The sequence below is a fragment of the Chiloscyllium punctatum genome, chromosome 12, assembly GCF_047496795.1.
Source record: "Chiloscyllium punctatum isolate Juve2018m chromosome 12, sChiPun1.3, whole genome shotgun sequence".
In the NCBI taxonomy this organism is placed as follows: Eukaryota; Metazoa; Chordata; class Chondrichthyes; order Orectolobiformes; family Hemiscylliidae; genus Chiloscyllium; species Chiloscyllium punctatum.
This window is the reverse complement of record NC_092750.1, coordinates 50,095,579-50,110,492: the sequence shown is the minus strand read 5'-3', so window position 1 is coordinate 50,110,492 and position 14,914 is coordinate 50,095,579. Positions and strand designations below refer to the sequence as shown.

General features: G+C 42.6%; 1 protein-coding gene across 1 annotated transcript in view; it reads left to right on the top strand.

The window, feature by feature from the left end:
- Window positions 1-297: 297 nt before the first annotated feature.
- The window catches only part of prok2 (prokineticin 2), a 66,097-nt gene continuing 51,480 nt past the window's right edge, over window positions 298-14,914 (top strand). Inside the window, exon 1 of the mRNA XM_072581675.1 lies at window positions 298-523. Within this exon, the coding sequence (XP_072437776.1) occupies window positions 452-523 (72 nt within the window). The 5' untranslated portion in view covers window positions 298-451. The remainder of the gene's footprint in view (window positions 524-14,914) is intronic.

Sequence of the window (14,914 nt, the reverse complement as noted above, 5' to 3'; positions counted from 1 at the left end):
CTGAGTATTAAATTACAGTACTCACTCCTGAACTTGCACCAGGAGAGTGCCCGCTACTTGTTGATGGTAGTCAGCCTCTCGCCCTGGTTCCAGGTATTCAGCTAGACTGAGGGGTCTGGCAATTGTGGAGCTTCGCTGTGAGCAGAGGTTGGGACGGAGACTGTGTGTGTGTGTGTGTTTGTGTGTGCTCCGACAATGTCAGATCCCAGTTCCTGCTGCTCTGCCCAAGTTTGCTGCGCTGTATTTCACGCTGTATTGACAATGAGCAACATAGCCGCGACCTCTGATGAGTCATGCTGAGCGGAATGACAGTTCACCCCTCTGCCCAGACTCCGTTATATTGCAGGCTCTCAGGTTCCGCAGAGCAGATCAGTCAGTCTTAACAGGACGAGCAAACTGTGAGACTACAGCAGCCGGGACCAAACCCCCAAAACTTGATTGAAAGGGTACCATGAAGCGACTTTTCTACTTCCTCATCAGCTGTGCTGCCATCAGCTATGTTTCCACTGCTGTGATTACTGGGGTAAGTTCAGGAATTTCCCTGAAATCCATTTCGTATAAGTTTGATGGTCAGCGTTTGAGCTGTCAAATTAATCCACGAAAACGCGGGTATCCTGCAGAGAGGCTGCCCGGAGTTTAAATAGACAAGCTAAAAGTTTTGTGATTTGCTCAACATTGCAATCTCTAGAACGGTGAATGAAACTTGTATAGGTTCAAAAGCAATGATTGATATCGAAAACTCTAACGAACATTTGAAAGGTCGGTTTTCTTTCTTTGTAGTTTGGGAGCTGTGTGAGTAAATTTTACCCCTTCAGCAGTCAAGTTTAATAATAGTGCATGGTAGATCAATTCCGGTATATTCTGCCCTTAAACCAATACCTAGGCTGCAAAAAAGAACTTGATTTCACAGCAGCTTGGACCAGCACAGCTTTCTGTCTAATTATTGTTCCTTGGAACCAGGCTGACTGAGCGGTGTTTTAATTCACCTGAAATCAGACACCTCTACTCAACAGGCAAGGCAGAATCCTTAACGTGAAAAAGAAAGTGAGCCCAGTGACATCATATCATTTTGGTTTTGGAGTAACGGAATTCAATTTCATCTGTAAAGGCAATCATTTCAATTACTAGTTTCCCCGAATAACTAGCAAGCTCAAAAAAAATCATTCCGAACTGCACATAATTTTGCACTGGAAAATAACCTCCTGTACTTAATATTTCATACTAGACATTTTATTCTGCCTAAGTGTCTCTGAAATGTTATATGGTAAATGTAACTGTTTGTCACAGGGCAGCACTACATTTCTAACAATAATTTGAAGACTTATTCCATTGTCTCACCTTCTGCCTGAACCACAGATGCTGCAGTTCTTCAATATATAGACAACTGTCTGTCCAAGGTGAAAATACCCGAAATGACAAATACTTTGGAAGACTTACAATTATTAGATTGCAGCAGTAACACAGATGTGCATTTGTATCTTCTGTGAATGAAAAACGTACATTTATATCATGCCTTTCAATATGTGGACATCCTGAAGAGTTATTCAGTGTAGCATAGTCGCTGTTGTAATGGAGGAAGTGCAACGACAAAGTCCCACAAACAACAATGTAATAAGGGTCAAGTATTGTACAAATTTTACCATCAGGCCACTTAGCACTGACCTTGAAGAAAACTGTCAATCCAGTGAACTCCGAGGTGTGGATTTCCACATTCGAAACAGCAGCTTAAATCTGGTGCCAAGTCAAGGGCAACAGCAACTGTGAACAAGCAAGGAAGCAACAAATCACATTGAAATATTCACAGCAAACCAGTGGGTTCAGGCACAAATGTTGTGGCACACAAGGAGACCAGTCATCCCAATATGATTGCACTAACTCCCTGAGCACTAACATTTCTCTCAGAGTGTTGAGAGTCAGAGAGGCACAGAGTCATAGAGATGTACAGCATGGAAACAGAGCCTTCATGCTGAACAGGTATTCCACCCCAATTTAGTCCCACCTGCCAGCACCCGGCCCATATCCCTCCAAACCCTTCCTATTCATGTACCCATCAAAATGCCTTTGGATGAATCCTTGGAATTCTCTTAAAGATACAGAATCTTTAAATATTTTGAAGGGCAAGGTTGATAATCTTTCACCCCTTGGTAATTAAGAATCTATCAGGGAATGCAAGAAAGGAGTGTTCAGGTTAAAATCAGATTAGCTGTGATCTTATTGAATGGCAGAGCAGGATTGAAGGGTAAATGATGCCCTCCAGGGCATCTCCTCCACTTTCCAAATCTCTGCCCTTGAACCTCACCCAATTGCAACAAGGACACAACTCCCCAGTCCTCACCTTCCATTCCACCAACCTTTGGATACAACAGATCATCCTCTGCCATTTCCACCATCTACAATCAGACCCCACCACCAGAGATAAATTTCCCTCCCCACCCCTTTCTGCACTCCACTGAGACTACTCCCTCTGCAGCTCCCTTGTTAGGTCCACGCAACCGCCCCCACCCACCAACCCATCCTCTACTCCAGGTACCTTCCACTGCAGGAAGTGTAAAACCCACTCCTCCACCCTCACCTCCATCCAAAGCCCCAAAGGATCCTTCCACATCCTGCAGAGATTTTCCTGCACATCTACTGTGTGCATTGCTCCCGATGTGGTCTCCTCTATATTGAGAAGACAGGACACCGACTTGCAGAACGTTTCAGAGAACATCTCTGGGACACACACACACTAATCAACCCCACCGTCCTGTAGCTGAACTCCTCCTCCCAGTCTGCCACGGACATGCGAGTCCTGGGCCTCCTCCACTGCCAGATTCTAGCCACCCAACACCTGGAGGAAGAATGCCTCATTTTCCACCCTGGGACCCTCCAACCACAGGGGATCAATGTTGATTTCACCAGTTTCCCTATCTCCGCTCTCTTCACCTTATCCCAGATCCAACCCTCCAATTCCGCACCACCCTCTTGAACTATCCTACCTGTCCATCTTCCTTCCCACCTATCCACTCCACCCTCCGCTCTGACCTGTCACTATCACCCCCAGCTCCATCTATCTATTGCATTCCCAGTTCCCTTCCTCCCAGCCCCAACCCCCCTCCCATTTATCTCTCTCACCCTTTGGGCCTACCCCACATTCCTGATGAAGGGCTTATGCTTGAAACATCGACTCTCCTTATCCTCGGATGGTGCCTGATCGGCTGTACTTTCCCGGCACCACTGATCTTTTGACTCTGATCTTCAGCATCTACAGTCCTCACTTTCTCCAAGCCTACTCTTGTTCCTGGTTCCTATGTCTATAACTTTGTATCAATCTCCTGCCTTTTCTCCATAACCCAATATATGCAGCTACTTTGGTTAATTAACCAATGTCCCCTGGAATGCCTCAGTTGAACTTGCCTCCACAAAGCAATTATCCTTCATTCCTAGCTCCTATCCGTTCTGAGGAAGGGTCACTCAATCCAAAACGGTTTCTGTCCACGGATGCAGCCACACCTGCTAAGCTTCTCCAGCAATGTCTGTTTTTGTTTCTGATTTATAGCAATCTGCAGTTATTTTGGTTTTTAATTATCCTTCATTTCTAATCTAAGTTTTCAGAGAGAGTGAAGTAAATGATTCTTACTGGATGTAGAAAAATAAAAGTTTTTTAAAAGGTAGTTTAAAAGAAAAGATTCACAATAAGGATAGCTTTGGAGAGACAGTAAGGATTTTAATAGTATTTATTAAAGACACCAATAAACTCATTTACACTTCAATGTCTAACGTTTGCAGCAATCTAGCAATGAAAAAGTCAACATTTTCAGCAAATTGTGATTGCAATCTGTGAAGATCTTTATTCAAAAGCATCACATTCAGTGGATAATAAGGAAGACAATGGACTGCTGGTGTTTATTTCAAAGGGAATGGAAAAGAAAGCAAATCGAGAGTGTGGTGCTGGAAAACATTCCTGATGAAGGACTTACGCCTGAAACGTCGATTCTCCTGCTCCTTGGATGCTGCCTGACCTGCTCTCAACTCTGATCTCCAGCATCTACAGTCCTCACTTTCTCCTCCATAAAAGAAAGCAAGCTTTGGTAAAAGTATATGAGGCACTAGCGAGACCACTGATGGAATACTGTGTACAGTTTTGCGCGATGATCTAAGGAAAGGTTTACTAGCATCAGAGGCAGTCCAGAGAAGGCTCATGGAGCCGATTGCAGATGTGGAGGGACTGTTTTACAAGATGTTGAGCAGGTTTGGCTTGTATTTATTGGAATTTAGAAAAATGAGAGGTCACTTTATTCAACCACGCAAGATTCTTAGAGGATTTCACATTAAAGATGCAAAGCTTTTTCCCCTTGTGGAACAATCTAGGACCAGAGGACATAATCGCAGAATAAGAGATTCACCTATTTAAGACAAAAATGAGGAGGAATTTTATTTCTTAGAGGGTAGTCAATCCTTGGAATGCTTGAGTGCTTTAAAGGCTGGATTATTAAATATATCCAAGGCTGAGTCCAACAGATTTTTAATTAGTAAGGAAGTCAAGGGTCATGTGGAAAGGCAATAAAGAGGAGTTGAGGATTATCATATCAGCCATGATCTCATTAAATGGCAGTGTAGACTTGATGGACTGAATAGCCTATTTATGCCCCTGTGTGTTATGGTCTAGTAAGCACTCTATTAAGAAGAATGGCTGACAGCAACTTCTTCATTCCGGTTTCAGCAGATTAATGGCAACAAATGCTGAATGTTTCACCACCAGCTTAGGTTGGAAGCTAAAAGGCAGAGCAGTGTAGTCATCTCAAGATTGCTACCAGTCCCACGGGCTAGTGAGGCTAGAAGCAGCGTGAGTGTAGCTGAACACATGGGTAGAGAGCTGGTGTAGGAGGAAGGGCTTCAGATATGTAGATCATTGGGATGCTTTCTGGGGAAGGTGGGACCTGTACAAGGAAGATGGGTTGCATCTGAATTGGAGGGGTTCCAATATCCTGGGCAGGAGATTTGGTAGAGCTCTTCGGGAGGGTTTAAACTAGTTTGGCAGAGGGATAGAAACTGGAGCTATGGTTCAGAGGAAGCGATAGCTAGTGAACGGGCAAATACAGCTTGCAGAGAGACCGTGAAGAAGGATAGGTAGTTGATGAGGCAAAGTTGCAGTCAATGTGATGGGTTGAAATGTGTCTACTTTAACATAAGAAGTGTCAGGAATAACAATGATGAACTTAGAGCATGGACCAGTAATTGGAGCTATGATATTGTGGCTATTGCCAGAAACTTGGTAATCATGGGGCAGGAATGGTGATTGGATGTTCTTAGCTTCAGATGTTTCAAAGGGAACAGGGAGGGAGGTAAGAGAGGTAGGGGAGTGGCCTTGCTAATCAGGGATGGTATCACAGCTGCAGAAAGGGAGGTTGTCAAGGAGGTTTTGCTATTGAGTCAGTGTGAGTGGAAGTTAGAAACAGGAAAGGAGCAGTCACTTTATTGGAACTTCTCTATAGACCCCCGCACCTCCCACCCCCCACTCCAGTAGCAACAAAGACATGGAGGAGCAAATTGAGTGGCAGATTTTGGAAAGGTACAGAAGTAACAGGGTTGTTGTCATGGGCAAATTCAACTTCCCTAATATTGATTGGAACCTACTTAGCTCAAATAGTTTGGATGGAGTAAATTTTGTCAGGTGTCCAGGAAGGATTCCTGACTCAGTATGTAGATAGGCCAACTAGAGGGGAGGCCATATTGGATTTGGTGTTTGGAAAAAAAAACAGGTCATGTATCAGTTCTGTCCGAATGGAGAACATTTCGGTGATAGTGATCACAATGCTATTAGGCAGGAACTGTGGAGCATAAATTAGGAGTGGTTATTCTCAGCGAAATGCATGACAGAAATGTGGAGGTTGTTTACAGGGCACTTGCTAAAAGTGCTGGATAAGTTTATCCCACTGAGGCAAGGAAGGGATGGTAGGGTGAAGGAACCTTGGAATGATAAGAGATGTGCACCATCTAATCAAGAGGAAAAAGGGGTTAAGGTTGGGAAACAAGGATCAGACGGAGCTCGAGAGGGTTACAAGGTAGCCAGGAAGGAACTAAAGAATGGACTGAGGAAAGCTAGAAGGGGACATGAAAAAGCAGGTCGGATTAAGGAAAACCCCCAAGGCATTCTCCACTTATGTGAGGAACAAGAGGATGGCCAGAGTGAGGGTAGGGCTGAAAAATGTGTTGCTGGAAAAGCGCAGCAGGTCAGGCAGCATCCAAGGAGCAGGAGAAATCGATGTTTCGGGCATAAGCCCTTCTTCAGGCTTATGCCCGAAACGTCGATTCTCCTGCTCCTTGGATGCTGCCTGACCTGCTGCGCTTGTCCAGCAACACATTTTTCAGCTCTGATCTCCAGCACCTGCAGTCCTCACTTTCTCCTGAGGGTAGGGCTGATCAGGCATAGTGGAGGGAACTTGTGCCTGGAGTCAGAGGAGGAAGGGGAGATCCATACTGAATACTCTGTTTCTGTATTCACTCCCCTCTAGTTGGACCTTGTCATTTGTGAGGACAATGCGAAACAGGCAGGTATGCCTGAATAGACAGAGATTAAGAAGGAAGATGTGCTGGAAATTTTGAAAAACATGAGGACAGATAAATACCCTGGGCCAATGGGATGTATCCAAGGTTACTATAGGAAGCGAGGAAAAAGATTGCTACGCCTTTGGTGATAATCTTTGTGTCTTCACTGTTGCCTGGAGTACTGCCTGATGATTGGAGGGTGACAAATGTTATTCCCTTGTTCGAGAAAGGGAATAGGGATAACCCTGGGAATTATAAACCAGTCAGTCTTAGGCCGGTGGTGGGCAAATTATTGGAGAGGATTCTGAAAGACAAGATTTCTGGTTATTTGGAAAAGCGTAGCTTGATTAGAGATAGTCAGCATGGCTTTGTGAGGGGCAGGTCATGCTTCATGAGACTTATTGAATTATTTGAGGATGTCACAACACGTTGATGAAGGTAGAGCAGTGGATGTGGTGCACATGGATTTTAGCAAGGCATTTGATAAGGTTCCCCATGGTAAGCTCATTCAGAACATAAGGAGGCATACAGTACAGGGAAATCTGGCAGTCTGGATACAGAATTGGTTGGCCCATTGAAGGTGGTAGGAGATGAGAAGTATTCAACCAAGAGCTTGGTGACCAGTGGTGTTCCACAGGGATCAGTTCTGGGACCTCTGCTCTTTGTGATTTTTATAAATGACTTGGATGAGGAAGTGGATGGGGGGGGGTTAGTAAGGTTGCTGATAACACGAAGGTCGGTGGAGTTGTGGATAGTGTTGGACGGCTGTTGTAGGTTGCAACAGGACATTGACAGGATGCAGAGCTGGGCTGAGAAGTTGCAGATTAAGTTCAACCTGGAAAAGTGTGAAGTGATTCATTTTGGAAGGACAAATTTGAATGCAGATTACAGGTTTAAAGCCAGAATTCTGTGCAGAGTTAAAGAAGAGGGATCTTGGGATCCATGCCCATAGACCCCTGAAAGTTGCCATCCAAGCTGATAAGGTTGTTTAGAAGGTATATGGCATGTCGGCTTTGATTAACAGGGCAATTGAGTTTAAGAGCCATGAAGTTATGCTGCAACTCTACAGAGCCCTGGTTAGACCACACTTGGAATGTTGTGTTCAGTTCTAGTCGCCTCATTATAGGAAGAATGTGGAAGCTTTATAGAGGGTGCAGAGGAGATTTACCAGGATGCTGCCTGGACTGGAGGACATGTCTTATGAAGAAGGTTTGAGGGAGCTCGGGCTTTGGAAGGGATCAGAGGGGCAGGAATGGTTGAACTAATCAGAGGTCGAAAGTTGGTGGGGATTGTAAAAGAAACTTTTTAACCCAAAGGATGAATGGTAATCTGGAACTCTCTGTTTGAAAGGTTGTGAGGGGCAGAAACCCTCTGCACTTTAAGTGCTGTAACCTACAAGGCTGCAGACCAAAGGCTGGAAAGTAGGATTAGACTACATTGCTCATTGTCAGCTAGTCCAAATTTAATAGGCTGAATGCCTTCCAACTGTTGTAAATTTTTATGATTCCCAAATTTTGCATGCTGCCAGGTTTGGAAGGAATAACTAGTATTAATTGCACATTATGATTTTTATCCTGCACCGTTTTTATTGTTTTATTGTGTTTTTCTTCTTCATACATGTTGCTGTTTGCTATGGCAAAATAAGAAAATAATGACAAATCTGAAGAGGTCTGATGAGCTTTGAGTAAGTCAGCATAGATTTATACATATACCATTTGTCGAAGAACTGTTCTTGCGTTCTTTGTGGGACTGACTGGCTCTGGTGACAGTGAAAATTCTATGATGTGATATATTTAGTCTTCAGCAAGGCTTTTAATACACAATTGTATAATGTCTCAATTAGTCCACATGACAGGAAGATAATGGAATAGCAGGCAAGCTCCTGAAGGGGAATGAAAATTGACTAGATCAGTGAATACAGAGAATGATTGTGAAGCAAGCTTACTTGACAGCCTAGAAATCACTTGTGGGTGCCACAGCGATCAATGCTGGAGACCTTGTTGTTTATAGAGTGTATTTGTAACTGAAACAGAAACAAGGATAAAGTTTGGTGCTGTAACCATAGGGAACAGGGAAATGCAAAGCAAAGGGAGATCAGCAGAAAAGGTGAACTGATGATTTGGAAATAACACACTCATACGTACAGCACAATGAAGCTGAAGGAGGGAAAAAAGAGGAGGTAGATAATGTCAATGATTCTTAGTGGCAGAACACAAAACAGAAAGAGATCTGCAGCAGTTGTTGAATTGTTTACTGAACCTAGTATCAATGTGTTCTAGCAGTAAGGAAATCTTTTATTATAACCAGAGGGATAGTGCAAGAATCACAGGAATGATTCTGTCTCACAACAATAACTTATGCTTATATAGCATGTCTAAAGTAGTAAACTATTCCATGACACCTAATCAAACACAACAAAATTGGTACTAAGTCAACAAAGGTGACCAAAAGTTTAAGTTTTAAGAAATGTTTTAAAGGAGGGCAATGAAGACACTGACATGGCCACATCTACACTGTTGTTTAAGGTCTGCTCAACATACAGCACGCTTATCCAATCATTGATAGTAGTACAGAAAGGGGTAAATGAAATGCAAAGTAGGCTTACAATATTTGTACTAAGAGAGATCAGACTTTGACATTATTTACAATGGAGAATGAAGGTTCAGTGGAAATGCTATTTGTTGTCTGATATAATTTGATGAATATGTTTATGTCAGGCTGTTGCTTAACTAATCTGAGGGATAGGCCTCACCATTTTGACAGAAGTCCCTTGATATTAGTGAAGAGAATTTTACAAGGTCAAATACGGGGAGTATCTTTTTTTTTGTTTCCCACGTAGATGCCAGATGGTCTGTCTAGCTTCATTCTGATTTTACATTTATGTAGCAGTAGATCCAACTCAGTGGCGAGGTGATTTTGGAGAGCAGTTAAGATTCAATCACAAATGTAAGCCCAGAGTGAGTGAGGAGCCCAAACTTCCTTCAAGAACATTCATAAGCAAATGATGTTTTTTTTCTTTTACTGACAATCCAGTAACTTTACGATCGCCATTATTGAGATGAACTTTTTGTTTCAGGTTAGATAATTGAATATTAATTCCTCCTGCTCCAGTAAAGGGATTTCAATTCATGTCTCCAGATCCTTCGATGGGGCACCCCTATTGCTGCTCAGTTGACATAAGCATTCCTATTGTATTTCTAGGAGAACTGAATGGGGAGTTGAAAAATCTTGTCAATTGAAATATTAGTTTTTAGGAGCATCAGAAGGACTGCATAGTCTTTTCCGACATTAAAACAAAATTGTGGGACATAGTCAGCAGGTCTGTTAACAGAGTTAATGTTTCAAGCTCAGATGACCTTTCAGCAGAATTGAAGAAAGGAATGTGATGGTGTGTGGTGTAGTGGGATGGGATGGGATGGGATGGGAAGTCTTTTCTGATTCTTCTCTTTTAGTGAACACAATCACAGTGTGAGACTGGCAATAATGAAGCAATTAGATTAGATTGGATTCCCTACAAAAACAGGCCGTTCGGCCCAACCAGTTCACACCGACCCTCTGAAAAGTAACCCACCCAGACCCATTTCCCTCTGACTAACACTATGGGCAATTTAGCATGGCTAATTCACCTGACCTGCACATCTTTGGATTGTGGGAGGAAACTGAAGCACCCAGAGGAAACCCACACAGACACGGGGAGAATGCGCAAACTCCACACAGACAGTCGCTTGAGGCTGGAATCAAACTTGGAACCCTGGTGTTGTGAACCAGCAGTGCTAACCACTGAGCCACTGTGCCACCTGAGCTCCTCAAAAGGTTATTGAGAAATAAGTTATATTGATGGATGATCATGTTTAAAGTACAGTATAAGGTAGACATTTCAATGTCAGTGCCTAGTTCAGGGATTTGACAGACTGTCTTCATGATCCATAGATAGAAGGATAACTCTATATCAATAATTGTGTGTATCATTACAAAGTAACCATTGCTTAGGCTGGCTGATAGGTAGCTTTGGGAGTAGGTGATGGTCAGTATGGGAACAGTCCATTCTATTTTAGTGAAGCTTTGAGATGCAATACTGGTCTTCTTCGGCTTAGATTTCCAAATAATTTTTCACTCACCTTTTTGGACCAGGTTTCACAGTCTGCAGCACCACATTGTTACCCGAAATCCATCATTTCCTCTTCTGTCACATCCTTTTTTAGATGTTTTAGTCTGATTTCTATGTTATCCAGAGTCTATTCTATTGAATGTGACTGATATGTTGGATTATGAGTAGATTTCTGTACATTTATACACAATATTGATCTTTGACACTGCCTTCTGGAAACTCTTAATTTCAGTTGCTTCTTTGTCTGTCTCTGTCTCTTATTTCATTTCTTCCTACCTCCCCGCCTGAAAGTAAGCTGGTAGTTATGGTTCACCTTAATTTCAGAGATAGAGGCTTGTGGTCCAAAGACTTGAACACAAACTCTTAACTTCAATGCCATGGAGTGCTCACAGAGTGTTCTCCTGTCAGAAATGCTGCCCCTTGGATGGGATGTTAAACAGATCCCTTGTCCTCCTCCCAGGTGAATGTAAGAAATCCCATGACACGGTGTTGAAGAATATCTTCTCGTGACCTGGCCATTATTCGTTCCTCAACTAACACTATCAAGAGACAAATGGGCCCAGAGTTTGGAGCAATAATCATAGAACAGAACAGCACAACACAGTTCAGGCCCTTCGGCCTTCGATATTGTGCTGATGTTTTATACTACTCCAAGATCAAACCAACCGACATGCCCTATATTTTACTATCATCCATGTCCCTATCCAAGAGTCGCTTAAATGTCCCTCATGTATCTGCCTCTACCACCACTGCTGGCAGTGCATTCCACATACCCACCACTCTCTGTGTAAAGAAGCTACCTCTGACATCTCCCTTAAGTCTTCCTCCAACCAACTTAAAACTATGCCCCCTCATGATAGACATTTCCACCCTGGGAAAGAGTCTCTGGCTATCCACTATCCACTTCATCTGTGCCTCATCATCTTGTACACTTCTACCAAGTCACCTCACATCCTCCCTCACTTCAATGAGAAAAGTCCTAGTTTCCTCAACCTTTCTTCATAAGACATGCCCTCCAGTTCAAGCTGCATCCTGGTAAATCTCCTCTGCACCCTCTAAAGCTTCCACATCCTTCCTATAATAAGGCGATCAGAACTGAACACAATGCTCCAAGTGTGGTCTAATCACGGCTTTATAGGGCTGCAGCATAACTTTGTGGCTCTTTAAACTCAATCCCCCCGTTAATGAAAGCCAACACCATAGGCCTTCTCAACAACCCTATCAACTTGGGTGGCAACTTTGAGGGATCTATGGACATGGACCCCAAGATGCCTCTGTTAATTGTGCCTTTAACTCTGTAATCTGCATTCAAATTTGACCTTCCAAAATGAATTATTGCACACTTTTCCAAGTTAAACTCCATCTGCCACTTCTCAGCACAGTTCTACATCCTGTCAATGTCCTGTTGCAATCTACAACAGCCGTCCACACTATCCCCGACTCCACTGACCTTTGTGTCATCAGCAAACTTACTAACCCCCCTTCCACTTCTTCATCCAAGTCATTTATAAAAATCACAAAGAGCAGAGGTCCCAGGACAAATCCCTGTGGAACACCAGTGATCAGCAAGCTCCAGGCTGAATACTTTCCATCTCCTATGTCCCCTAATTTGAGACCCCCCCACTAGTGGAAATATCTTCTCAACATTTATCTTTTAAGCCCCACAGAAACTTGTGTGTTCCAATAAGATCATCCCTCAGTTTTCTAAACTTTAATGAACGAAGGCTTAACCTGTTTAGCCATTCTTGATAAATTAATTCCTTCATCTCAGGAATCAGTCTGATGAAGCTCTTTTGAACTGTTTCCAATGCCATTTCATACTTTTTTAAACATAGAGTCAAACATTGCACACAGTTCTCCTGGTATGACCTCACTAACACCCTGTACTGTTGCGACAAGACATCCCTATTTTTATGCCACAGTAATAAATATCAAAATTCTATGGGACCATTGACACCTATCTACAGAGCATGGCTTTATTCCACATTATCAACCATACAGCCAATCTTTGTATCATCTGCAAACATCTCAGTCATGCTTTTTATATCAATAATTTCAATTTGGATGTATGTCACAAAGGGCAAAAGACTAAATACTGAATGCTACAAAACTTCACTTCAAATAGCTTCCAGTCACAAAAACACTTCTCAATAATTACCCTTCACTTCTAAGCCAATTTTCAATCCAACTTGAAAGTTTGCCTTGGGTCCTCAGGGCATTTAATCTCTTGACCATCTGCAGCATGGGACCTTATGAAAGCGTTACAAAAATTCATATGGATTACATGAAACAGACTATGCTCAGATTTGTTGTAACCTCCCCAAAAGTGTAATAATTTTCATCAAACATAATATTCCCTTCATAAATCCACGCTGACTGTCTTTGATTATTCCGTATTCTTCAGAACGAAGATTTATCCTTTCCCTTAGCATTTCTTCCAATAATTCCACCTCACCTCCCCCCCCCCCCCCCCATCCCCCCCCCTCATCCCCCGAGCCTATTCCTTTCTCCACATTTAAAGATTGGCACAATTTTAGTTGTTCCTCATCCTTTTGGAACCATGCGTTACGCTGCCCCCTGATTTTAATGGTAGTAATGTGCAGCTCAGCGTTAAGTGCTTTGTGAGCATTTGAATGCCTCTGAGGGGATCCCAGGTTTGTGTGGAAGCTACCTCCACTTAAAGCTAGTTTGTTTCACTGAAAGCAAGCCTGCACCTTTTAAAGGAGAGATACTTTCTTTTTGTTTTTAAATTTTTTTTTAAAAAAAGGAATGATTTTTTCTTTTGAATATTGCAACAAATACAAAACCAAACAATTCAAACCAAATGTTACAAAACAAACCTACTAATTATATAGATAAATAAATAATAACTGCTAACTAAACTAAAAAAGGAAAAATCTTAATAATATTAATAACCATAACAGCTCAGCAAAATAAAGCAATAGTCCTCAATCATCATGTGCATAAATTTATACATATTCATATGTTCGTAGTTCCTCCTCTCTGGATATCAGATTCATTACATGGAATTGCCATGGTTATATAAAAAACGCTTATTTGTGTGAAAGACAAACCTGTATCCAGATAGTCCAAAAAGGGCAGCTGCGTCTTATAGAAATTCTCAGTTTTATGGCGCACCATATTCATATGGGATGTGCTCAGTGATTCATATCAAGGGGATGTGCTCCATGACTAGCTTACACCGGCCCACCAGCCCCAGGGGATTTTCCGACACCCACCCTAATAGAATGTTCTTTCTGGCACAAAAAGTGTGGATACTGAAAAGCCTTTTGTGTGTGCATCTAATGAAAGAGAATTGACAAAGCCAAGAAGAAGAGATACCAGATCAATCTCCACCTCCATCCCCAAGGCCTTCTGTATTTCACCTACCACAGCACTCCAGTATGTCCACAAAGACAATGGGTAAGTGTGCCCATGCTCACTTTACACTTAGGACATGTTAGAGATGCTCCCACTTTAAATTTAGTGAGGCAGTCTGGGGCCAAATGGACCCAGTGGAGGATCTACAATTGCAAGGTGTGGGTCCTGTTGCAAATTGAGATCCTTCTTGCATTTTCCCAGATATCCTCCCATATTTCAGAAGAGATCGCAATATCCAATTCCCCCTCCCATACTTTACAGAGCTGTTCAGTCTCATCCAAGGGACCTTCTCCCAATAGAAGATAAGCATTGCTAACAGATAATGTACCTTCAGCACTCAACACCCTCTTCTCCATGTCAGACCTATAAGGATCAGTTAGAAGTGTGGTCTCTTTTTGGATGAAGTTTCTAATTTGAAAGAAATTAAAGAGGTCCCTACTGGGCAGTTCAAAAGACATCAATATATCCCTTTTGAATAAATCACCCAGGCAAGACACACCCCTAGTTGCCCACAGTTTAAACCCAGAGTCCATCATCCCTGGCTGAAAGCCCGGCATACCAACTATGGGTGTCAAAAATGATGTTTTGGCAATATTGCCCTCACTCTAACGCATTGCCCTCCATGCCTTGACAGTATTGATGACTATTGGGCTATGGCAGTATTCCTTAACTGTTCTCATTTTGTCTAAGAACAGCAGGCTAATAAGGGGCCATCTTGCCTGAGGTACTTCAATGTCCCCCAGGCCTAATCATTCACGGATGATAGCAATAAGCTGAATTGATAGTTTTTTGACATCTGGGAGGCCAACTCCTCCCAGTCTGTAAGGTAACTGCAGTTTAGTCAATTTAATTCGGGGCCGCTTGCGATACCAGATAAAGGAACTGAATCAGCCGTTC